This window comes from Juglans microcarpa x Juglans regia, chromosome 6D (genome assembly GCF_004785595.1).
Source record: "Juglans microcarpa x Juglans regia isolate MS1-56 chromosome 6D, Jm3101_v1.0, whole genome shotgun sequence".
Classification (NCBI taxonomy): domain Eukaryota; kingdom Viridiplantae; phylum Streptophyta; class Magnoliopsida; order Fagales; family Juglandaceae; genus Juglans; species Juglans microcarpa x Juglans regia.
Window position 1 is genome coordinate 7,393,623 of NC_054604.1, and position 24,599 is coordinate 7,418,221.

The 24,599-nt window shown below is 36.7% G+C and overlaps 2 protein-coding genes across 2 annotated transcripts; one reads left to right on the forward strand and one right to left on the reverse strand.

Moving 5' to 3' along the window:
* The first annotated feature begins 7,231 nt into the window (after positions 1-7,231).
* On the forward strand, positions 7,232-10,545 carry LOC121235013 (cyclic dof factor 3-like). The gene is made up of 2 exons (XM_041131197.1): positions 7,232-7,526; positions 8,857-10,545. Exons 1-2 carry the CDS (start codon positions 7,251-7,253, stop codon positions 10,126-10,128), a joined length of 1,548 nt encoding a protein of 515 aa, XP_040987131.1. The 5' UTR covers positions 7,232-7,250; the 3' UTR covers positions 10,129-10,545.
* Positions 10,546-21,509: 10,964 nt separating this feature from the next.
* On the reverse strand, positions 21,510-24,353 carry LOC121235969. The gene is made up of 4 exons (XM_041132433.1): positions 23,858-24,353; positions 22,844-22,882; positions 21,913-21,997; positions 21,510-21,817 (listed from the first exon to the last, which is right to left on the reverse strand). The coding sequence occupies exons 1-4, from the start codon at positions 24,263-24,265 to the stop codon at positions 21,735-21,737; spliced, it is 615 nt and encodes a 204-aa protein (XP_040988367.1). The 5' UTR covers positions 24,266-24,353; the 3' UTR covers positions 21,510-21,734.
* Positions 24,354-24,599: the final 246 nt, after the last annotated feature.

Here is a 24,599-nt window from a genome sequence, read left to right on the forward strand (position 1 = left end):
TGTATTTATATGTAACAGTACTTTTTAAATTTTATCATATTTTCAAATAATGTCATATTTTATCTTCTTTAGTTTCTTCAACTTTACGACGGGAGTTTCAAAGAGAAGGTCTCTTCCAGAAAATGGATCCCGAATTTTATTGTACAATAAAGATAAGAGATCATGAAAGACTGTAAAATAATCAAATTATAGTGAATTTACCCTCCAAACGACCCATGGACGTAGGCTCAATGCCCAATCACGTAAATCTGTATCTTATTCTCTATTTATTTTTCCTGCAATTAGTTTTGTTTATTGCTATGAATGTACATACAGACACCATATAGCCAATCCGGACCTCTACCGGAGATTCCAAACTATTCTAATCGAGGCTCGAAACACCATCATGGACCGAGAATGATTATTTCTCCTATTCTGGCATATTGTACAATTCTTTTGCATTAACAGTTCAGATTATAGGCTTAGTTTGGATCTTTAACTCCTCCCAACTCATCTCAACTCATCATTACAATTTTTGTAAATTTCAACATAAAATATAATAAACAATTCAATTTTTTCAAATCTCAAAATAATAATAATATTAAGAAATAATAGTCTAACAATATTTTATCATCTCAACTCAACTCACTTCAACATCTAAAAAGTAGTCCAAACTTGAAACAACGATCACTAAAATAAAATTAGCTGAAAGCAAATATTACAATATATTTTAGAATAAAAGAAAGATATGTATAATCAAGAATGATGTTAAAGAAGAGAGGGAAGATATTGTTACGTGTGTATATTTTATAATGTCGAATATAAAGATTAATTTATCACTTCATCCTCATTAATTTGTAGTTTTTTCCTAATATTTTTTTATACTATTTAATATTATTAGGAAAATGTTTTTAGTATACCACTTTTGTCAAATTGTTTTACATTTTTTGGTATATTTTTTAGAAAAATAATTTATACAAGCTTCAATAGACTAGCCTCGCTTAAACTTTTTATAAAAAAGTAGATCACACCGTAATAAAGTGTAAAATCCTTGCCACGTGGTTGAAAAAACCCTTCCATTACCTCCTTTCTTGATTAAAGGGGTGGTCATAGCTAGCCAGCCAAACCAACTTGGGGTGGCTTCAAGTCCAACCTAGCCACCTAGGGTGGTCGTGTGTAGGGGTATAAATTTAAATCAGAAAATCGAAAAATCAAACTGAACCGGACTAGTTAGTCTAGTTTTGAACCGGTACTGTCCGGAACCAGTTCCTATATTATAAAAACCGGTCGGAACAGGTCCAATTTCGATTCCGTAGTTTCCGGAACCTGACCGGACCGAACCAGACCGGTTAGAAAAAATATATATATAAAAATTAATTTTATATATTATACAAAATATTTATATATATAAGTTTTATATATAATATATAATTATATATCATATATGAAATAATTTCATATTAGAATTTATAAATTATAACATAAAATTTTAATTTTAAATATGAACATTTGTAATTTGTTTGATCATATGTTATTAATATAATTATATATAAGATAATGTTATTATAATTTATGAAATAAAAGTTTAATCTTAAAGATGAAAATTTAATTGATCATATGCTTTAAACATAATATATATATATATATATATTAAATTATTAATAACATTTTATCATAAGAAGTAACACTTTATTATATGTTTTTTACATTTTAAAAAAATCGAAAAACCGGACCGGACCGGACCGGTAAAACCGGATGTACCGGTTTAGGAGGGTAATCGGGGCGTAATCGGTTTTGAAAAATGAAAAACCGGTACATACCGGTTCAGTCCTAAATTTTGTCCAAAATCCGACCAGATCGGACCGGTTACACTCCTAGTCGTGTGGACCATAGCTTCAAGTTAGGGTGGTTGCAATTGGGGCTGTGCAAAAAAGTACGTAACCCAATATGTCCGTAAGACCTGATCCGAATCGACCTGAAAAGTGGTTTGAAATAGCGTCGAACCCGCTGAAACCAACTACACGTTTTCACAATTGATCTCAAACCCTAGCTACCATCCCTCCCCATTTCTCTTTGTCGTCATAACCACTTGCAGTCAATTTAAAGCACAAGTTGGAGCATGTTATACGGATTGTTGATTCATTGTTCAACCACAAGGAAAATCCTTAGTTTTATGCCGATTTGGAAAAACAAAAAGAACAAAATAGAGCATTTCATTATGGAAAAAAACCAAACCTTATAAACTACATGAACAAACGATTAAATTGAAAAAGAAAAACAGAGCTTGCTTGCATCAACCGTGAGGAGCTCGGTCTAAGCACCATCCAGGAATCCCCATAAAATCCATATCGAAGGCTCTGCAAAAAATGCTCATTTCATCGCGGGTCTACCATTGTCACCGTCACTCGTGAGTCCAACATGAAAGTAGGGGTGGGCAGCGGGGGCCTGCCTCTAGCTACCCCTCCCCCGTCTGCCCCGACCCCACATGGGCGGGCTGACCCCAATGGGGCCCTGCCCCGTACCCCGCTCCGCACCGTCCCAAATTATAATAAAAAATATTTTTTATATTTATATAAATATATATTATATATAAATATATACAATTTGTTAAAAACTTGAATTCAAGTTAATGGATTGTCTTTGCCTCCTAGGCGTTAGGTCACACATTGCTTAAGAATGACTTTTGTATTACCTTGATCTCCTATATAATGGTTGGCCTAAGAAACCAAAACAATCAAAAATACAACTCTAATGAATTTATATTTTTTCGAATAAAATTTATAATTATATTTTTTAGACCCAAAAAAAATTATAGATCTAGTGAATCACTGGGTTGAGCGGGGGTCAGGGCGATGTGCGGTTTCAACCCCACCCCCCTCTACCAGGGCGGGGGGCGAGGTTGAAATCGCTTCCCCGACATGGTGCGAGGCGGGGGGCGGGGAGGGGGTGCCCCCGCCCAGCACCATGCGGGTAGCACCCCTACATGAAAGCGACTAACGCAGCACTTGAGAGGAGAACCCATTTCATCGCGAGGCCACCATTGTCACCGTCACCCGTAAGTGCCACGGCTAGAGCCAACATGCAGGATCCATGCAGCGATGACTCTAGGAACGCAGCTGCAGCCATGGCGAGCTCTCTCACTCTAGAAACGCAATTGCAGCGATGACTCAACGGTTATGGTTACAGTTTCGTTTTGACTTCTTCCTCTCACTCTCACTTTCTCTCTGCGTTTGTGTCTTTGTACAGAATTCCTCTATAAAAGTGGCAAATAATTTCACTTTGGTTAAAATTATAATCGACGCCCACATCAATCTCGGTCTCTTGAGAATAAAGGTGTTATTACTCATCAAACTTGGGTTGGGTCGAGCCGGGCCATCTTTTTGTTCTGGTTACCGAGTCAGTCCTAAATACTAATCAGATCAGTCAGTGCTCACCTCTAATTGCGGCCACCCTAACTCCAACAGAAGGGGATCTCCCCTCCTAATTTGCAATTTTTTTAAAGAAAATGTTACTAATCATCTCTTATATATACCATATTTGTCATTTTTATCTCTCTATCTAAATACATATATTGATGTGTGGCGTGGCACGTTGTTATTGACAATAAAGTGACTTACGAGCGACGTGGGAGGATCATTTATTGTGAGTATATTGTACGTGTGTGCGTTTGGGAATGAAAGTAAACTTAACCGTACGTACGAACTAGGAAGTGTTAGGAGATATTCTCATAATACTGATCTACCATCCAAATAACTAGGGTTTTTATGCATGCCTTTTGTTTTTCTAGCTAGAATTCTCTATTAATAGAGACTTTTCATTTCCATATTTCTTAGTAGTTTTTTTCCTTAGGGGCCTAATTCTCTCTCGGAGGATGGGGATCAGTAGCCATGTCTTTCTTACCTCCGTACTTCTTGTTTTTATTACGAATAGATACCTCGCCTTATTATAGTATGTACGTCTCAGCAAGCTGCAAGCATGTTGAGATTGGTAGCACCGTTAATGCTTGAGACAATACTATAGAAGAATCTACTTGAACTCGATCGAATAAAGATGAGTACTGCAAATCTATCCATGGTTGAGGCCATGGGGAATATATATCTATATATACACACACTAGTTGATGGTGCAACGTGCAAGGCACGTTTTTCCATTTGTGTGAAAAAATCTTGAAAATAACATTTATATACGGCAAATAAAATGTAGTTGAAAATAAGATAATGTAGAGTAGCATAAAAATTTGGTGTAAGGGGATTTTTCCCTCTCTATCTAAGCGGGCCTAAGAAGGGCAATTGGGAACAAACCAAAGGCCTAGCCCAGAACAAGTAGAATCTTCGACCTGGCCCATGGGTAGGTGCCTCTGGACGCTACCTGCATGTGGGAAAGTGCTACAGGGATGAGACTCGCGACCAGAAGACCCTCTGAATAGTGTCCAGCTCTTGAGTGTTTGTCAGCGTAATGGGCGAAAAATACGGGGGGACCCTCAATCTTCTAATATGGGAGGTATCACCGGACCACCAAGGACATTAACGATGTGAGTTAAATCGGGAAACCACAACGTATTAATAACACTATTATACAAGCTACACACCATATTAATGACATCGTCGCAGAGTCACGTTGCATTAAATGACTCTGACAAAAGGAACTGTACAAAGGACACAGACTCCATGGGGGCAGACACGATCTGTCCCCCAGACTCTTGGTATAAATAGCAAGTCTCAGATACGAGAAACTATCTCTGATCCCTAGACTCTTTCACTTACAAACTTCTAAGAGAATTTACTAACTTTGGCATCAGAGACTCTCTGGCCCCAAGGTCGCCTTCTCCCAACTATCTTCTTCTCTATTTTCATAGGCCCAAGTCCTAAAAATCTGAGTTGCTAAAACCTGGCTCAAACGCGTGCGAAACACGACGTTAACACTTGGTATACAACTCTAAAATTGGTTCAATTACATAGCAATGGGTTAATGAATAAAGTGGGTGAAGAGTAGCATTCAAAGATATGTTTTTTTCTTTCTTGGTCAAAGTCTCTAATTCAAAAGAATGAAAACGTGACACCCAAATGCAAAAAACTATGTCTACCTGAGGAATGTAGAGGAGGGAATAATAATCTTATCTTCTAGAACAAAAACTAAATTCTATTATTTGAAATCCTAGAATGATATGCAATGAAAATAATCCATTCTAACAAGTCCAAAAAAATATGCCAAAATCAATAGTCATTAAATTTAGTAGCCAAAGATTCATAAAAAGTATCACATCTTGTCTAACATCATTCCTGAAATAATCTAAAATTAGAAACATCTAGTAGGGGTGGGCAGCGGGGCTCCGTGCGGTAGATGTGGGGGGCGGGTGGCCCCGCCCGCATCTGAGGCCTCCAATGGAGGTGGGGGACAGAGGAGGCCCAACCCCGCTCCAAGTTTCTCCCGCCCCACATATATTATATATAATATATAATAAATAATTATATATGTATTTATATATATATATATATAACTCCAGGCATGCCTGAGAGATTTTATAAAACAACTTAATAACATAAGACCAAACGACACTGTTTTGTCATTTTTGGTATGGATGACATGGTGATTAGACAACTCCGATACATTAAGGATAAGCCTTTTAATAACTAAGCATTGTACAAAGTTAATAAGTTTATAGTACTCATCCAATATTCTTCATGCCTACATATAGGGGTAATAAATAACCTTCGAATGATCTGATTGAGCATTCTTAAATTATTATCCCTCACTTATTATTGACTTAAGCATCAGAAATGTCATAAACACACCGTGCCACCCACTTTACAATTTGCAGCTTAACGACTATGACCAGTTGTGAGACACATCCTTGACACATCACACCAATGCACTAAAGCACTGTGCAAGAACCAAAAGTATAAAACCAAATGCAACGTAAACCAATTTCATTCTCAATAAAACAACAAATAAAAGCCCAACAAGAAGAACAGAAGCTACACTCTGTCAAGAACAAGCGAAACGTAAAATAAGCAAATTCAAAATGAAAATTAAAAAAAAAAAAAAAAAAGGAGAAACGTACGGATGCAATCAAACAACGGCAAAAAGGGAAAAAAAAAACAAAACAGGGGAAAAAATGTACAAAAGCAGCAAACAGAACGACAAATAAAGAAAGCAAAAATAAACCAAGCAAGGGCAAAAATGTACACATGAAATCAAATAAGGGCAGGAACGTAAAAATGAAAGACACAGCCGTACAGAAACGGGAAGACAAAACAACAAGCAAGGGCACAAAAGTAAATAAGAGAAACATTCAAGACAGAAACGGAAAGTAAAGATCCCCTAAAGTGTACCAATCATAAGCGGATAGAGTAGACAATATATGTCACGAGGGAGCATTGTATTTGTCCCAGGCCATTTTCTAATCTAACAAATACAAAGAAAATGATTTTGAATAAATAGTAATAAAATAGTGGTTAGGCTCATACTACTATTTATCATATTTTCCCTTCTTTATTAAGTAATTAAAAAATAAGTATAATTTTCACTTATTTAATAATTATTTAATATTATATCATAAAATGATGAAAATATTATATTTAAAAATTTTTATTTCCAAATCCCAAACATATGAGTATGGTGGGAACTAATTAGAATAAAATGATATTAAAAGAAGATAAATGCTCGGAGGAGATGTTATATTGGTGGACAATTTCTATTGCAGACTTAACATTTCTTTATAAATACAAATTTATCCACCTTTCCACCATTCCCAACGTGCCACGTATATAGTGATACAAATTTCTGTGCCTCAAGAGAAAAACGAACCTGTCCCAAAGATTTTAAATTTGAGTTATTTATAAATAGTAATAAATTAAAATATTAGAATAAATTTTATAGGATCTATTTATAATATATTTAAATATATTATAAATTTCGCGTGTAATAAATATTAAATTAAAAAAAATTATAAATTTACGTATAAAAAAATTTTAAATTAAAAAAAATTTAATAGTCTAAAAATTAAATATTTATATATTAAAAATCCATTTAAAATTAAACTAAACTAAATTCATCGCAATTCAACGTAAAGTTTCGAAATCGACTCGGTATGGACACAAGTCTCTGTGCGATGGGGTGAGAGTCAGAATAAAAAATTAGAGAAAGAAAGAAGAGAAAATCTGGAGGCCACAAAAACTTGTGGCTGAGAATCAAACTCTTGTGCTGACGTGGCAGCCACCTCTTTGTTTAAACGGGATCAATAACGTAGACTGCGACTCCTACTACGTCCAATGCCAACTGAGAGATCAGACCCTCCCAAACCCGAAGAAAAACCTCGCGCGTTTTTTCCTTTCCACCTCCCCTGTTTGCTTCCCCAGAAAATGCAAGAAAATAAAGACCCTGCTATCACGCTCTTCGGCAAGAAAATTCCCTTGCCTTCTGAGGGCGAGACTCCGGCCTTCGCTGGAGAAGACATGTCGGCGACTGCTCGGGAGAAGGAAAGGTGTAGCGGAGGAGGAGGAGAAGAAGAAGAAGAAGAAGAAGAAGAAGAAGAAGAATCAGAGAAGGTACAGAGAGTGAGAAAATAAGCTTTTTAGTGTCTTTATCAGAAAATTTTAGGGAAACTCATTTGTTCGGACGTTGAAAGTGCTGGTTGGTTGGTTTTACTTGTTTCACTATCATCTTCAATGGGGATGTTAAAGTGGCTCCGGCAGTTTTTTTCCCCTTTTGTGGCCCTGGGTTTAGTTGGGGTTTTGGGGTTTTCCTTTTTGAATTTTGCTTTCTCGCTGAAGAAAACGCTTTTATTTTTATCTAATTTTGGTGTTTTTTGGGGTATTCATTTAGTTTTAGACTTTGGTGTTGATATTTCACTCCTTTGGGTTTTTCAAAATTGAGGGCTTGGGAAAGCCAAGTTTCTACACATTTGAGCTTCGTTGAGTTTTACGTTTTCAAAAGCTAATTTTTTTTTAAGATTCTGAACTTTTGATTTCCTTATCAATCCGTATGCAACCAATTGGAGTACAATTTCTACCCACAAATTTCTTACTACGTTTTAGTTGCTCTAAAAATTTTTTTACCTGCTCTTGATGCTGTTGAGAAATTTCTGGATTATTTGAACTAGTTTTTCGAAAACAGTATAGTATATTCCTTTTGCCCTTAACCTATTTTGTTCCAATCATGTAATCAGACAAACCCTTCTGAGAATTATATAATTTTAAGTTTCAAGGTTTTATTTTACTTCCAGTTTCGATATCGTGTTTTGAAAGCTCTCCTCCTTTTGACCAATTAGCCATTCAAGCTCCTCCAGAGACACAGGGCCTTTGTTTTTTTCCAAAACAACCTAAGATAGAGGCTCTTTGCTTTTGACAATTTAACTTTTATTGTTGCCAAGCATTTTACAATTTACAAAATGAGTGTGAAATATTTAAAGCGTTTTCTGTAGAGTTTCTGAATTTAATTTTCTTCTAATTCAATTTGCTTTTCTGAACTTGATTTTCTCTAATATTTTTTTAAAATGTAAAACTCTAGTTACTAGTTGTCTTATACTGATATAAATTGGCGTTTCTCTATTTATCTAGAAGTTTCCTACTGTACTTTGATTTTAGAGGACAGGGTAAGTGGCTTCTATAAATTTCCAGAAGTCTCAATGAAATTGCTTAGTATTAATGTGGCTTTGATTTTGTCAAAACAAATATGCATATACAACTACCGGGTTTCAAATATCTGGATTTTGCAGATAATCACTATGTATTTCTAAGTTTATTTTTACTTTTCTTTGTTGCTTGCCCTCGATGTTGGGGCAACCATGCTGAGTAGGCTCCCATCTGAATTGATGTACTTATTTTAAATACTTGTAACTAGTTACTGACTAAATGAAAATCAATGTTTGATTTGCAGGATTCACCATCAACGAAAGACACCAAGATGATGAAACAAGACAATGATCCAGCGCTGAACACAGAAGATCAGATAAATTCAGAAACATTGCTTGATGCTAGTGTGAATCCTAAAACACCCTCTATAGAGGAAGAAAATGCAATAGAAAAAACTGCCAAGACTGAAAAAGATCAGAGTGATACAAACAACTCTCAAGAGAAAACCTTGAAGAAGCCAGATAAAATTCTCCCATGCCCTCGCTGCAAAAGCATGGACACAAAATTCTGTTACTATAATAATTACAATGTCAATCAGCCTCGCCATTTCTGCAAAGCATGTCAAAGATACTGGACTGCTGGTGGTACCATGAGGAATGTGCCAGTAGGAGCCGGACGCCGCAAGAACAAGAACTCTGCCTCACATTATCGTCATATCACCATCTCAGATGCTCTCCAAGCTGCTAGAATTGATGCTCCAAATGGAGATCACTACCCCACACTGAAAAGCAATGGTAGAGTCCTCAGCTTTGGCTTAGATGCACCCATCTGTGACTCCATGGCTTCTGTTTTGAATCTTGGGGAGAAGAAGGTTATGGACTGTACCCGGAATGGATTTCATAGTCTTGAGGAATCAAGAACTCCAGTTCCTTGCAAAGGTAGAGAAAATGGGGATGATTGCTCAAGCGGATCGTCTGTTACCGTTTCAAATTCAATGGAGGAAGGAGGCAAACACCGCCCTTCAGAACCATTTGTGCAAAGCATTAATGGTTTCCCTCCTCAAGTTCCATGCCTCCCCGGTGTTCCTTGGCCTTATCCATGGAATTCTGCAGTTCCCCCACCAGCTCTCTGCCCTCCTGGATTTCCTATGCCATTCTATCCAGCAGCTTATTGGAACTGTGGTGTCCCTGGCACTTGGAGCATTCCTTGGCTGTCTCCACAATCTTCTCCAAATCCGAAGTCTCCAAGCTCTGGTCAAAATTCTCCGACATTGGGGAAGCACTCAAGAGATAGTGACATGCTTAAATCAGACAATTCAGAGAAAGAGCCATCAAAACAGAAAACCGGATCTGTTTTGGTTCCTAAAATTTTGAGGATTGATGACCCAAGTGAAGCTGCAAAGAGTTCTATATGGGCAACGCTTGGAATCAAGAATGAATCTAACATTGGGGGAGGAATGTTCAAGGCCTTTAAATCAAAGAGTGATGAGAAGAACCACGTAGCTGAACTGTCTCCAGCGTTGCGGGCAAACCCCGCAGCCTTGTCTAGATCCCTCAACTTTCATGAGATCTCATAAAGTGGTAATATATGACATATTGTCATTTAGGTTGAAAGTATGATGTTGGATTCAACTCAGTTTCGACCGAGTTTGAAGTGCTAACAGTCACCCAGCATAGGTCAATTTGGTTCGCCAGCCTCTTGGCAACCAATTGGCAAGCTAATTTGGGACCAAGAACTGGAGAGAGGGTTTACTCTCAATGGTAGCCAATTAATCTAGAACTTCCAGTGGAACTGGGAACTAATTTGCTTTCTTGTAACGGTATGAACAGATGTCCTTTGATGTATTTAGTTTGCCGAGTTAGTGGTCATGTGCATATTTATATGTATGTGAGATAATGGTACAGAGTTTGAGAAAGGTCTTTAGATTTATAAAATCCAAGATGTACTGGACTCAAAATTTTCATAATGCTGGAAAATGGATCCCTTCACTCCATTTCCCTCTTTTATATTTTTATTTTTTGGTTGAAATTCCATTTGCTCTGCTTCTTTCTGCAATAATCAATGTTTTTGTCACCAAGACTATTTGTGGAATTCAATCAAAAAGGAAAGGAAAAGAAAAGAAAAGGTTATTGGTCTTCTTGTATTATAGGAGTAACTAGATTGTAAAAAGGAGAATTTGCTGTCGATGAGATAGAAGAAAAAGTAAATCTAGTAGGATTCAAGATTGAATCACTAACAACAGAAGTTGAAAGGACTAAATGCAATTATAAATGCTTGGATGATACCAAAACAGTTGTAGTTATTCCTTACAGCTGTGCCACTATTCAAGACAGCAATAGGTTGGGGTTCCTCGTGGGGCTAAAGTATAGATGGTGACAGAAACAGCAAAATTGAATTCTTTTTAGGCCCTTCCTTGTGAGGATAAACTTGAATCAAATTCAAAAAGTGGCCAAAGTTTCAATCTTTTTCAAGCTCAAAGAGTAGAAGCAATTAGCACAGAAAAGGTTGAATGTAGGAACAAAGTTCCATATTTTCCTTGCTCTCCTTTCTTCCCCTGTTTTTTTCTCCTCACTGAAATTATTATAATGCTGTTCCCTCTACAAAAAAGGGCCAACATAATTGCATATTTTAAACTCTTTGAGCTTATGCAAACGATAAATCATGTCCATTTGGTTCAAGGGAAGAGAAACAGAGAAGATATTTGACCCTTGGCTCAAAGACTAAACAGTAACTGGTGTAATATCTGCAGCAAATAGATTAATGAAAGATCAGATGGTGGTGTTGGCAAGAGAGATATGCTCCTCTTGGTAATGACAAAAACGCGGAATGGTTTATCTGTATTGACAAGACCGACCATTTATGGATATTTGGATTACTCTCTAGATGTATTCAAGTGTCTTTGTAACACTTGGTGGATACATGAGAAAAAAAGTGGTGTTTGTCCCTAAATAATAAGCAAGGACAAAAACAAAACAGATATTTTTGCAGCAGCAAGTGAATACAGGCCACATTTTTTGCATAAAATGAGCTGCTATGGGACCCAAATGCACATAATGCCACAAATACTTTTGGCATTCTCTCTTGCTTTTGCTTTCCTCTCTTTATGCTCTTTTCTTTTTCGTGGGAAAGCAATCTTCCATCACTTTTCATCCATATGCATAGATTCAACTCTATGGGGTTGATAAAGTATTGGTGAAGGACCGAGTCAAGACTCAAGTGTGCATTTATCATCATCAATTTCAAGCCATTTGGTTGAATAATCTGTGCTCGTGAATGAATTTAATGATTTCTGCCCTCATTATATCAACTTGAACAGAAAGTCGATCACAAGCTTGATGTTCAGCAGAATCAGCACCACTTTTGGGATGCATATGCTAATTGCTCTTATTCTCAGCTAAAATATCCCCAGTCTCTCTTCTCAACCACTATTAATTTGACTTCTTGGACAAGTAAATGTTGAAATGAAATTTTCATATTCAAACTTCAACTAGTAAACAATGTCATTCTCCTTTATTTTTATGATTACAATGTAATATCCCCTTGGTTCAACTTAAAAAATTAAACTTTCTTAAATGTCGTACACCATGCACCCTAAAGTCAACAAAAAACTTAGAGGTCGTTTGGATTCGAAGATGAGTTGAGATGAGTTGAGATGGGTTGTGAATAGTAGTGGGATGGGTTGTGAATAGTAGTGAAATTTGTGAATTAAAGTTGATGAATAGTAGTAAATAATAGTGAAATGAGTTGAGATGACTTGAAATAACTTCCGAATACAAACCACCCCTAAAATTGTAGAAGACAATAGATATTTACCTTTTAAATTAATCTTCCCATCAGTCACTATTCACTACCCCACACCTTATATCCTATGAAAAAAAATGATTGCGTGACGCTTGCATACTCACAACTGCAACTATCATTCATTTCTCTTGTATAAAAGGTAAGGAGTTGGATATACATCAATCACTATTTACCCTTACACCCCACACCTTATGAAAAAAGAAAGAAACAGATGTCAGGTATGGGGTGTGGGGTGTAGGGATAAATAGTGGTTAATATATAGCAAATTCCTTACCTTTTATACAAGAGAAATGAATTATAGTTGCAGTCGTGAGTATGCAAGCGTCACGCAATCATTTTAAAAAAAAATAAATAAATACGATATCCACATGAACAAATATGCGCAATCACTCAAACTACTAGTTTTCAACACATTACAATCTTAAGCAATAAAAGATCACAATATGCATCATTCGTTGATATCCGATTTTCAAGTGGTACAATGGTTTTCGTCTTATCTTTAACAATTATAATTATACTTTTCACCCACAACTCTTTGTCATTTTGCATCGTAAACTACCTATACTTTTCAAATTTGCATAAAAAAAGGCAACGCGGTATAATCTTAACAGTCAAATTTGATTAAAGTTTGCAGAGTGAATCTATTATTACTTTAGGTAAAATGTGTAATCTAGTTTATCAAATGGATGAGGGAATTGATGAAAGTGAAATCTTAAGAGCATGGGAGATAAATGTATCCACGCAAGATGCAGCCCTTAATAGGACACACAAAATATTACTATTTACAGATTAACTTAGATCATTTAAGATCATCTCAACATCTAAATATAGCCGAATTGATCTCGAGATTCACGAGGACTTAAACAAGATTCATTATTCCTAATTGGTTTCAAAACGGCATATTATTTCAAACCGTACCAGTTTGGTAGAAGCCTTAGAGCTAAAGTAAAATATTAAAATATGACCATTAATTTCTAACCAAGTGGGATCTCTCCAAATTTGAAGATACTTTCCTGAATAATTCTTACTATAATCCACAATCTTAGTGCATATATTAAAATTAATATGTGACATTATCTTTTTGAGTTGATAAGGTTTACGAACATGGGCAGCCTTCTTTTTATTTTTTTTCCCCTTTTCTTTGTCTTTTGACTTCGTTTTCCATTACCTCCATTATCAATTAAATATCATTTGGGTAAAGTGCGGTTGCAAGAAATTAATATGCATGGCCACTTGTTGATCAATTTGACTTTGTTAAGAAAAGGAACTTGAATCATTGGTACACAGTCAACCTCCCACTATAACTTATCCCTTGGCCTAGTGCTTTTTATGTTTTTCAAATTGCGGACAAAGCTTCGTTTATTTTCACAATTTATCTCAATTCATCTTATCTTATCTAATTTAGAGATGACATCTTGATCAATTAGCCCCACATGGGCCTGGGCCTTTGCTTAAAGCCTAAAGCTTGCCCCATTACCAAAAAGCCCAATTAATACCAAGAGGGTCTGGCCCACTACCAATACTGACTGGATAACCACCTAGTAGCGGTGGAAGATAAGAACGATTATCATTTGAATTTACTAAAGGATGAACCTTCATATCCAAATTTAAATTTGAATAATGAATAATCATTATCGCCCAAAGAACGAGAACTGTTCAAAAGCTCTATATAAGAGGAGAGAACCCAGGTACATAAGGCCCATCTAATTCTTTGGTATTAAAGAGTTACTTCTCAATCACTGACTTAGACATCGAAGACGTTCCCTCAAACTCTCAAGCCGTCTTACTCTTTGGTTGCAGGTGGTCATGAGGTGGTGGCGGTGAGACACGTCCATAACATAATCATTATTCATTACAAGTTTTCTAATTTTTTCACACAAAATAAAATAAACAACTTAATTTTTTTAAATCTAAAAAAAAATATTCTAACAATATTTTATTTAGCTCTTAACTTTAATCTCAATTCATCACATCTCATCTGTGAAAACAAATGAAGCCGTGGTACATCATGAACAAAAAAATGGCAGAAAATGGTGGGTTATGAGCACATTGTTTTCTAAAATAAGCTGTTTCATGTTGTAGGTAGTTTCCATTACTTGTCAAACACTGATCTCTCAACCATCAACAAATGAAAACTTAGCATTTCATTTCTAATATCTTTGTAAGACAATGGAGTTTAAATGTTTAAATTCACCATTTTCTATTGATTTAAGTTTGTACTATTGGTTACTTATTATACTATTTAATTGAAATGTCAAATTTATTTTCTAATAAATGAGCCCACGCTTACACTTAAAAAAATATATAATTTAAATGATCAAGCTCGCCATTTTTCTATTAATTTAACTTTTTGCAATAATTAGTAATTTAACAACATTTTATGTATATGATTGTGGTTTTTGTTGGAAGGATTGAAAAACCTTTCCCTTGCAATGGTCTAATAATAATTTTGCAGATAAAATTGTGCAAATATGAAAAGATCTCAAATGAAAGTTATGAATTATAAAAATGGTATGTATTTTAGTGCCTCAAAAGGAAAGAAAAGAAGAAATATACTTCCATATAAAAGGCATCTTAAAAAGGAAGATGTAGACCTTAAGCTTTACTACTTTCCCATAGACAGAAACGTAAGAAACCATTCCCATGTGAAAAGTAAGAAATAGAGAAGAACCCAGCTTCAAGCTTTCCTTTCCTATTTTGTTTTTGTTTTTTCCTCTTTCCCTCTCATTAATGGAGACTAAAAACTCTGAAGACAAACTATATTTTGCCTTCTAATATATCATTCTTTTTGCAATATTACCTCTAACCTATCAAAACTGTTACTTATAATTATTTGGAAACATGGTCTGGTTTGGACACAAGAGTGATCTCAACTCATATCATCTAATTATTACAATTTTTTCAAATTATCACATAAAATATAATAAATAATTCAACTTTTTCAAATCTTAAAACAATAATAATATTAAAAATTAATATTCTAATAATATTTTATTCAATTTTCATCTCATCTCAATTCACTGTCAAAACGACACCTAAATCTTCTACTTTGTAATTTGGTTTCGTTGTGCATTTTTAGTTTGATTGGGATTCGAGACTGATTTCATTTTTTATTCTTAAAATGTCTTTCGTTTTTTTTTTATTAATAAATGGTTTCTTAAAGCAATCAATGGCCTCCAAAACATGAAGATGCACAATAAAATCTTGTTATATGTCATTCCACTACATCTACCTATAACAATTAAAAGAATCAGAAAAAGAAAGTATAAGTGATAAAATGGCAGAGGGATGGAAAAACCCCTTCCACCCCTCCAACACAGGTGGTGCGAGGGCTTCAGCCACTCCCCGCCATGCATCCTACTTGCCTTTTTTTCGTTTTACTATTGGATTAGGTTGTGATTTGAAATTGGTTTCAAGGCCACACAACTTTGACCAATTATGCCTCTCACTATTGAGAGGCGTTTCCAAACATTGGTTAGACTCCTTATTCAAGATAAAAGTTCAAAGAGAAATTTTATTCTCAAGCCGATATATAAAACACACCAGTTTAAATATGTATACTCTTCAATATTTAATCAATAATTTTGTATTAAATAATTTATTGCCATGGAGCTCCATGAGGTACATGACAGCATGAGAAAACCTGGGAAGAAGAGATCAGAAGGGACTAGAACTATCAAGCAAAAAGACTTGGCAAAGGCTTAGTCAAGATGTACACGGAGGCTGTCCTAACTCCACGTGCTAGTTCTGCCACTAGAAGAGTCCATTGCAAGTCGGACAAAGGAAGGAGAAGAGATGGGTAGTTGTCTAGGGCTCGAAGGGCAATCTAGACATTACAAAACAACATGGTGTTACAATTGAAGACACGATGGTTTGATACACCACCAACCTACAAAATTTACTCAACAAATGAGAAGGGGGGGGGGGGGGGGGGCTTTACTCAATGGCCACAATGCAAAGCAAATGACCTTAGATAGCCTCATAAAAGAGATGTTAGAGTTAAGGGAGATGGTCAACAGTTTGATTTAGAGACAAAATTGGGGTATGGGCTAGGCTTAGAATTTGAACATCATAGGCTGGTAGATTGTGGGTTGTGATCGAGAGTTAGAATGAGTTGTGGGCCTCGAATCTTGTGGGTGGTAAAAGGCAAGATGCCAACCCATATAGTTTCAGGACCCGTAACCCAACTTTGGTTGTTCAAAAATACTCGATTCACCCTTCGAAGTCAAGTCTTCCTCCAGAATCGCAAAATCACCGTCGGAGTAGATGAACTGTTGGACGAGGACAACATAGAACGGTTCAACGGAGGAGGGCAATTCGGTGGATGACATCCCGGCCGACGTTGTGGTGGCGACCGTGCCAGCGATAAACAAGGAAGTTGTACATGTCTATTGAGGCAAATGATGATGAGAACTCACTTGTGAATCCTCAAGAGCGAGTTGAAACTTCCATTAGAAGTGGACTTGAGCTCTGGCAAGGCTTCTAACAAAGTCAGAGACTAGAAAATAGTCACAATAGGGGTTGAAACTTCCATGGGTACAATGGTTTTGTATGATTTTGATGGAGTTGAGAGGGAGCACTGGCAAACGTCAAGTTTTGAATTGGTGAAGGATGATGGTCCATTATTACTTTAGTTGAGTCCCATGGGCGGCATCAGAAAATCCTGGGAGGCACCTACCCCTTTGAACTCTTTACACTTTAATGATACTCAGGCTTCGAAATGAGTCCTCCACAAAAAATAAGGAGATTCAACCTTATGCTTGACTTGTATGTAATAGTTTCGAAGACCAATTTATTGCTTTATTTGCAGTAATGATGGGGACAAAGAAATGAGTTTGAAATATGAGATAGCGGAAGGAAGAGCAATGGAGATTGTATCATGAAGCCAAAAATCATTTCATAGAATGTAAGGGGGTTAAATGAGAAGGACAAGTGCCTCACAATAAAAAATCAACTCCGCAAATGGTGACGCAATATTGTATGTTTATAAGAAATGAAATTGAAGTTTATCCCTTTAAGCATCATTAGGAGTTTATGGGTATGTAATCAAGTGGGTTGGCACTATCTACCCTCCAATGGAGCCTCAAGAAGGCATTCTAGTGATGTGGGACAAAAGGGTGGTGGAAAAAGTGGATGATGGCATGGGGGATTTCGCGGTGGCTTGCTTGTATAAGAATGTTGAGTATGGTTTCCAATGGGCCTTCATAGCTGTTTATGGTCCTAAAGTAAATCAAACAAGAAGACTATTATGGGATGAATTGGTCGGGCTATGTAGCATCTAGGAAATGCCTTGGAGTATTGGTGGCGATTTCAATGTCACTCATTTCCTGATTGAAAAATTGGATGGTTCCAACTACAATTTTGCAATAGTAGACTTTTCTAACTCCATTTTAGATCAAGATCTATTAGATACTCCTATTGCATGTGGCTCCTACAGTTGGTCGAGCAACTGTGAACATCCTTCTTGGCCGAGGATCATTAGATTCTTGGTCTCCTCTGTTTATGAAACACATTATCCGAATCTTATTCCAAAGCAATTTTCCCGACTATGTTCAAACCAATTTATGATCCTTTTTTACTATGGAGGAATACATGGAGGTCCAAGATACTTCAAACTCGAAAACAAGTGGCTGAAACTGAGGGCTTCATTGACTAAGTCAAACAGTGGTGGGCTTCCTATCAATTCCAAACAAATCTAAGTAATATCTTAGAGGCAAAAGTCGAGAGCCCTATAGTTGAAGGAGGTAGGGGGTAAATGTACCAATTTCTTTCAATGGCTAACTAGCATAGAAGAACAATACCATAGAGACATTACTGGCAGATGGGGTGACTATCTCTAAGCAACCCAAGGCCATGATCACATTGTCAACTACTATTAGAATTTTTTTCAAAACAATTTTTTGACGACCGAGCTTAGATGGACTTACTTTTGATATTATCGATTCAGAAGAAGAAGGATGGCTTGAAAGGCATTTTGAGACTATGGGGCCTGAAAAGTGTTAAAAAGCATAGTTGTTGGGTGATAAAGCTCCAGGTCTGGATGGCTTCACTATGGCATTCTTTCAGACTTGTTAGGAAGTGATCAAGGGTGATATCATGAGGGTTTTCCAAGAGTTCCATGAAAATTGAAGATTCAAAAAAAGTCTCAATGAAACCTACATTGCTCTCATTCTAAAAGAACCAGGTGTGGTTGAGGTTACAGATTAGCGTCCCATTAGTTTGGTGAGTGGGCACTATATCATCTCAAAAATCTTGGCAAATAGGTTAAGCATGGTGGTGGAGAAGGTAATATCAAAGCCCCAATATACCTTTGTAAAGGGGAGGCAAATATTTGATGTGGTGCTTATTTCCAATGAGTGCTTGGATAATGGACTCACGTCGGGAGAGCCAAGGCTTCTTTGCAATCTAAATATGGAAAAGGCCTATGATTGAGTCAATTGGAGCTTCTTACTCTATTTGTTCGAGAGATGCGGCGTTGGTGTGAAATGGGGCCCATGGATCAAACATTGCATCTTTGCTGCACATGTTTCTATCTTGATTAACGACACACCAAGAGGTTTCCTTCAAAGCTCACGGGGATTGTGACAAGGTACTCATCTATCTCCATTACTATTATTTTTATAATGTATGTATTTAGCAAAATGATTTCGGGTGGTGTGGATGATCGTTTTCTATCTGGCTTATCAGTGGGGAAGGCTAATATTGGCTTTCTCAATATATCTAATCTCTTATTCCTCGATGATTCCCTTTTATTTTGTGAGGCCTGCCATGAACATATTTGTACATTAAGGGCTCTTCTTCTATGCTTTGAAGTCGTTTTTGGACTAAATGTGAACTTGGAAAAATCAGACATAGTTTCGGTGGGGTAAGTGCATAATGTGGATAGTAAGTCTTTTATCCTGAGATGTAGGATATCTCATTTACCAATGAAAAAACTTGGACTCCCGTTGCGTGCACAATATAAATTGATATCTATTTGAGATGATGCCCTAGAAAAAATGGAACAAAAACTTGCTAGTTGGAAGCGGAAGTACTTAAAAGTACCTTCTCCAACTTACCAACCTATTTCCTCTCATTATTTCCTTTTCCATCCAAAGTGCCTTACCATATGGAGAAACTTCAATGGGATTTCCTATTAGGGGGATGAATATTGTGTTCAAATTTCATCTAGTAAAATGGGCCACAGTATGATTGAAAGTTATAGCTTTTTAATAAGGCTTTATTGGGAAAATGACTTTGGAGATGTCCTATAGAACGAGGAGCCTTGTGGAGAACCGTTTTAGACTCAGTATTGTAGAGAAGTTATAAATTAGTTCTCAAACGAGGTGAGTGGACCATATGGGTGGAGCTCTAGAAGCACATCAAAAGATGATGGTCTAAATTCTACAATTATACTCGTTTTGAGGCGGGTGATAAGTCTCAAGTCAAATTCTAGCATGGCACATGGTATGGTGAAAGGGCACTCAAGGAAGCTTATCCATACTTCTATAGTATAGCGAGAATCAAGGAAGCCTCGATTACGGACCTCCTAGACCAATCTAGTAGTACTTTGCAATGGAATGTCACATTTTTTTTAAGAGTTGCCCAAGATTGGGAAGTCAAAGGATTCTCTGAATTTTATAATCTAGTCTACTTTGTTCCTATGAGAGATGGAGGTAAAGACAAGCATTTTTTGCAACCCTCAACGAAAGGAAAGTTCATGTTCCGGTCCTTCTACCAATTCATCTATATGCAAACTCAAATTTATTTCCATGGAATAGTATTTGGGAGACAAAAAACCCCCTTAAAGACAGCCTTTTATGTATGGGCAACTTCCTTGGAGAAGATCCTCGCTATCTACAACCTAAAAAAAGGCCGAATCATAGTCTTGGATTTGTGTTGTTTGTGCAAAAAGAGTAGAGAATATGTTGATCATCTACTAATACATAGTGAGATTGTTACGATTTTGTAGACTGAATTTTTTTGCTAGGGTGGATGTAGCTTGGGTGATGCCAATAAGTAATTTTCTAGAGAGACCTCCAAGGCACTTCTCAAATTGCCACAATTTGAAAGATGGTTTCAATCTACTTATGGTTGTATCTTTGGAGGGAGAGAAACTTCTCTCGTGAGCAATCAATGAATGAAGTTAAAACTTTCTTTTTTAATACTTTGTTCCATTGGTTGATTGTAATTAATTTTAATAAATGAACATTCATGAATTTCTTATATCACTAGAACACCACTTCTAGACGTTGCTCTTGTATATGACCCATGTACCAAGCTTTTGCCTATCCTTATGATCAATAAAAATCAAGTTGTTGATAATTTGGGGGAGAGGGGGATAATAATTGTCTTTAAAAGAGATGATTATAAGAGTATAAGCGAGGAGTTAAAATACCTCGAGGGCAGTAGCCATATCTTATATAGATAAATGAAAGGGATTAGAGAAGAAGAAACAATATCAACCTGAGGATCTAAAAGACTTTTTTAGTCACTCACACGGTCTACAAGACTTTTTAAAGTAATCTTCGAACAGTTCAGTCTTAAACTAAGTAAAGACTGATAATTGGAGATTTTGTTTGGTTGAGAGGAAAATGAAAAAAAAAAAAAAAACCCACATGGAAGTAAAAGGCATAGTTTCACTAGGAATAGATCTATTTGCAGAACGACTTGTAAGTAACAAAACTCTTTCATCCATGCCAAGTTGCCTATTATTGGATGGAGAGGCGTGTGTTCCACACGTGCATGAAAGTTAGCGAAGAATGGAAAATCCAAAAAAATTTATCTTCCGGCAAAAGAGAGAAAAATAAGAGAATAGATAACTAAACGGCCGGCAAAACAGCCAGAGGCTGCTACCCTAAGTACAAAAAACTTGGTCAAAAGAAGGCTAAATCGCATGGTTTGGGTGCGGCCCCGGTGACAGAGACCACATTCCAGTGTTTTTTGGCTGTAGATAGCGAGGTAGAGCCTTAGAGGGAGGGATGATAATTCTAAGGTCTAATGGTATGTTATGTGTGGTATTTTGGTAGCCTCCAAGAAAACAAAAGGAAGAAAAACTAGGGAAAATGAAGAGAGAGAGAGAGAGAGTCATGCCGCCTAGGTGTTGTTTTTCCGATGATTTTAATGTGACTGCGTTTTGCTCAAGTCGTGTTGCTATGGAGATGTACAGAGACAATAGGCACGGGACAAAAATCTAGCACTCAAAATACAGGATATTAGTGTGAACAAGGACGCTGTTCAGTGTGCTAGAATAGCTTGAGTACATTTATATAAGACACCTAACCGAACAAAATCATTCTTTTTTTACGCCATGAGCTTAAAGCTCCAGTTGAATTAATAGTTAGCACACGTACTCATATCCTACTCCATGTAGGAATTAACTCCACAAAAACGCTAGCATTTCTATTGAATTCTACATCCCCCAGAGTCTTGTCCGCGGCGGACATTGCCATAGGCAGAAAGTTCAAGAAGATCCATGTCACGACCTGCAATTCAATTGATAACGCATTGAGGATTTTCAATTAGTGAATCACGTAGATCCATTGAGGACTTCGGTGGGTTTTACAGGGCTTAGGGGTACCTGAAACTCGGCAATAAGAACTTTTTTGAATGAGATCAGCTCTTGACATCCTAGTCCTATTTCCCTTTGATCGATTAACAGTTGCCTGCAAATTAAGAGATAAACGTTGGCTAACTTGAGTAAGTAAAGCAAATAAGAAACCATTCTTTGGGCTAGTAAGTGGCATCATAAACATATATGCATGTCAGCTCAAAACTAAATCAAAGGGATACACTTTTCACGCAACAACTATCAGAGAGCAAGCCATCACAAAGTAATGATCCAGAGAGAGAGAGAGAGAGAGAGCTTGTGTCAGATGGTGGATTTCCTAATTTTTTTGGTCAGTAGGCAGGTGTTTTCAACCTTTTTAAGCTTCTTAATTAAAAGAACTGCCCTTTTAACATCTATCGCCTAAGTAAATATTATAACTACTCAATAGAATTTTTTTCCCCAGATAAACCTTCAAAACTAATTTAAAGGTCAAAAACTTAAACTGGCTCTCCCCCCCCCCCCCCCCCCCCTCCTTCTCCTGTTTTGCCTTCTGTTTCAAGGAAAATATTTCTCTTTTCTCATTAACAAAATACTTGGCTAAATGACAACATGATAAGCAGAAATTTACCAAATTCAGCAGTACAATGGCTGGAGTAAGGCTTGACCTATGATGTTTATGTATTCTGCATAAAAGCTGACTCTGGGCTTCTAACTAATTTTTTTAATGTTAACTTGAATAATTAGATTTGCATAAAAATGTGTATACTCAACTCCAACTTCGTAAAACATGAACACGTAGTATCTAGCATGCTCCATCAGTTTGATGAAGTACCTGAATAATCTTTTACCGTAACATTCTGCTGCACAACATGTGTAAACAATATGCCCAAAATTGCTGGATTTGAGACAAAAGTACCCAACAATGAAAATTTAATAGTCATGAAGGAGACAGGCAATATACCTGCAAAACCTGACAATTTTCAAGTGTGCTTTGTCCTCCCTGGAATTTGAAAGTAGTCAAACCAAACATCGGGCAGCAGTTAAAAAGAACAGAGATAAACAACACTTTTAAATACCCCAAGTAACAAAATAGAACAAACTGAAAACTGGAATCATGAACAGAAAGATGTGGTTCACACTTACAGCAACTTTTGGTACACAATGTAGACAGAGATAAACCTCATTTAACAAAAATTCTCACTTCATTGATACTAACTAGGAATATCTTGCACTCAAGGATTACAAATTGATGGCTGAATTCTTGGTCATAATTGCCATCTCAAAAGTAGATGAAAAGGAGAGAAAATCCATCTAGGCATAACCTAACTATGAAAACCAACACGCTAATCTAGTACAAAATATAGTCAATAATTACATTGTTTCTGATCTATCATCTAAACTTAAAACTTATGAACTACCAAGTATATAGAATTGATAAGTTTGCATATATCTTAGCCATAAATAAGGAGAAAAAAATGGAAATCATAACAGCAAATCAACTATAGTCTAAACACTTTTTTTTATAAGAACTATAGTCTAAAAACTTTACTAAAGCTTTAAGAACTCACTAACTGCTTAGTTACAGCACTTCATCCTTCAAGGCCCTCGAACAATACTTCCCTTCAAAAATGTCAATGTAAAATTATGGTGTTGGCAAATTCCTAATGTCAGAACTATTGAGTTGGAAAATTCATCCTTGAACTTTGAAGGGCCATTCAAGATTCCTTTAGAGGCGCAGATAACGAATCCAGGGAAGGAAAATGAAAAAGATAGAAGAAGGAAACCCATGGAAAAAAAGTACGGAAAAACATCTCACACACAAACCAATTGACCAATACGCATCATAAACAAATGCACCCTAAGCAGACCCTCAGTTGCCATAACCAAAGGAAACCCAATTCACAAAATTTCATCCGCGCACCAAAATAAATAAATAAATAAAAAACACCCACTATGAAGTTTGGAATTCGTGTACCTTAGAGTAAGGCAAAATGTGGTCATAATCATGACAGAGACATCCCGGGCAACCCACGAGCTTCCGAAAGACAATGTTGCCGATGGCGTCTCGGCGCCAACGATCCGGGTCTCGGCCTCGAACCTTCTCGGACTTGTCCCAGCACTGCTGCTTCACACTATAGGGGAAGCTCCGAGGGTTGGATTCCGGGGAGATTTGGAGGTCTTCGAACAGAGTGGTGGTGTCTTCGGTGACGAGTTCACGGTCTAGGAGAGAGGTGGAAGGAGTGAGTCTGGATTTATTTGGACTAGACCCTGTTGAGATTGGATCGAGCCCCGGGGAGGGAAGGGTGGTTGGTGTCCTGTCCCTGAAGGGCGACGATGGGGAACTCCGGTTCCGGCTTCTCTTACCTTCTTTGGCTGTCCTCATTTTCACTTGAGAAATGGGGTCACAGGCCGCAGGGTCTCTCTCACGAAAGAGTGTCGTTTTACGGGGGAACCATTAACCAAGCCGCTGCGGGACGGCGGGGCTATTATTATTTTTATTTTTATTTTTGAAGGAAAACGGTCGAAGGGTAGGCTTCCATTTAGACATCGATACATAAAAAAAAACATAATAGTCTCGTTTGATTTTATAGAAGATATGAAATATTATTAGATTAATTGAGATTAAAATTAAAAGTTAAATAAGATATTGTTATATTATATTTTTTTAATAATATTTTTGTTTTAAAATTAGAAAAAATTGAATTGTTTATTTTATT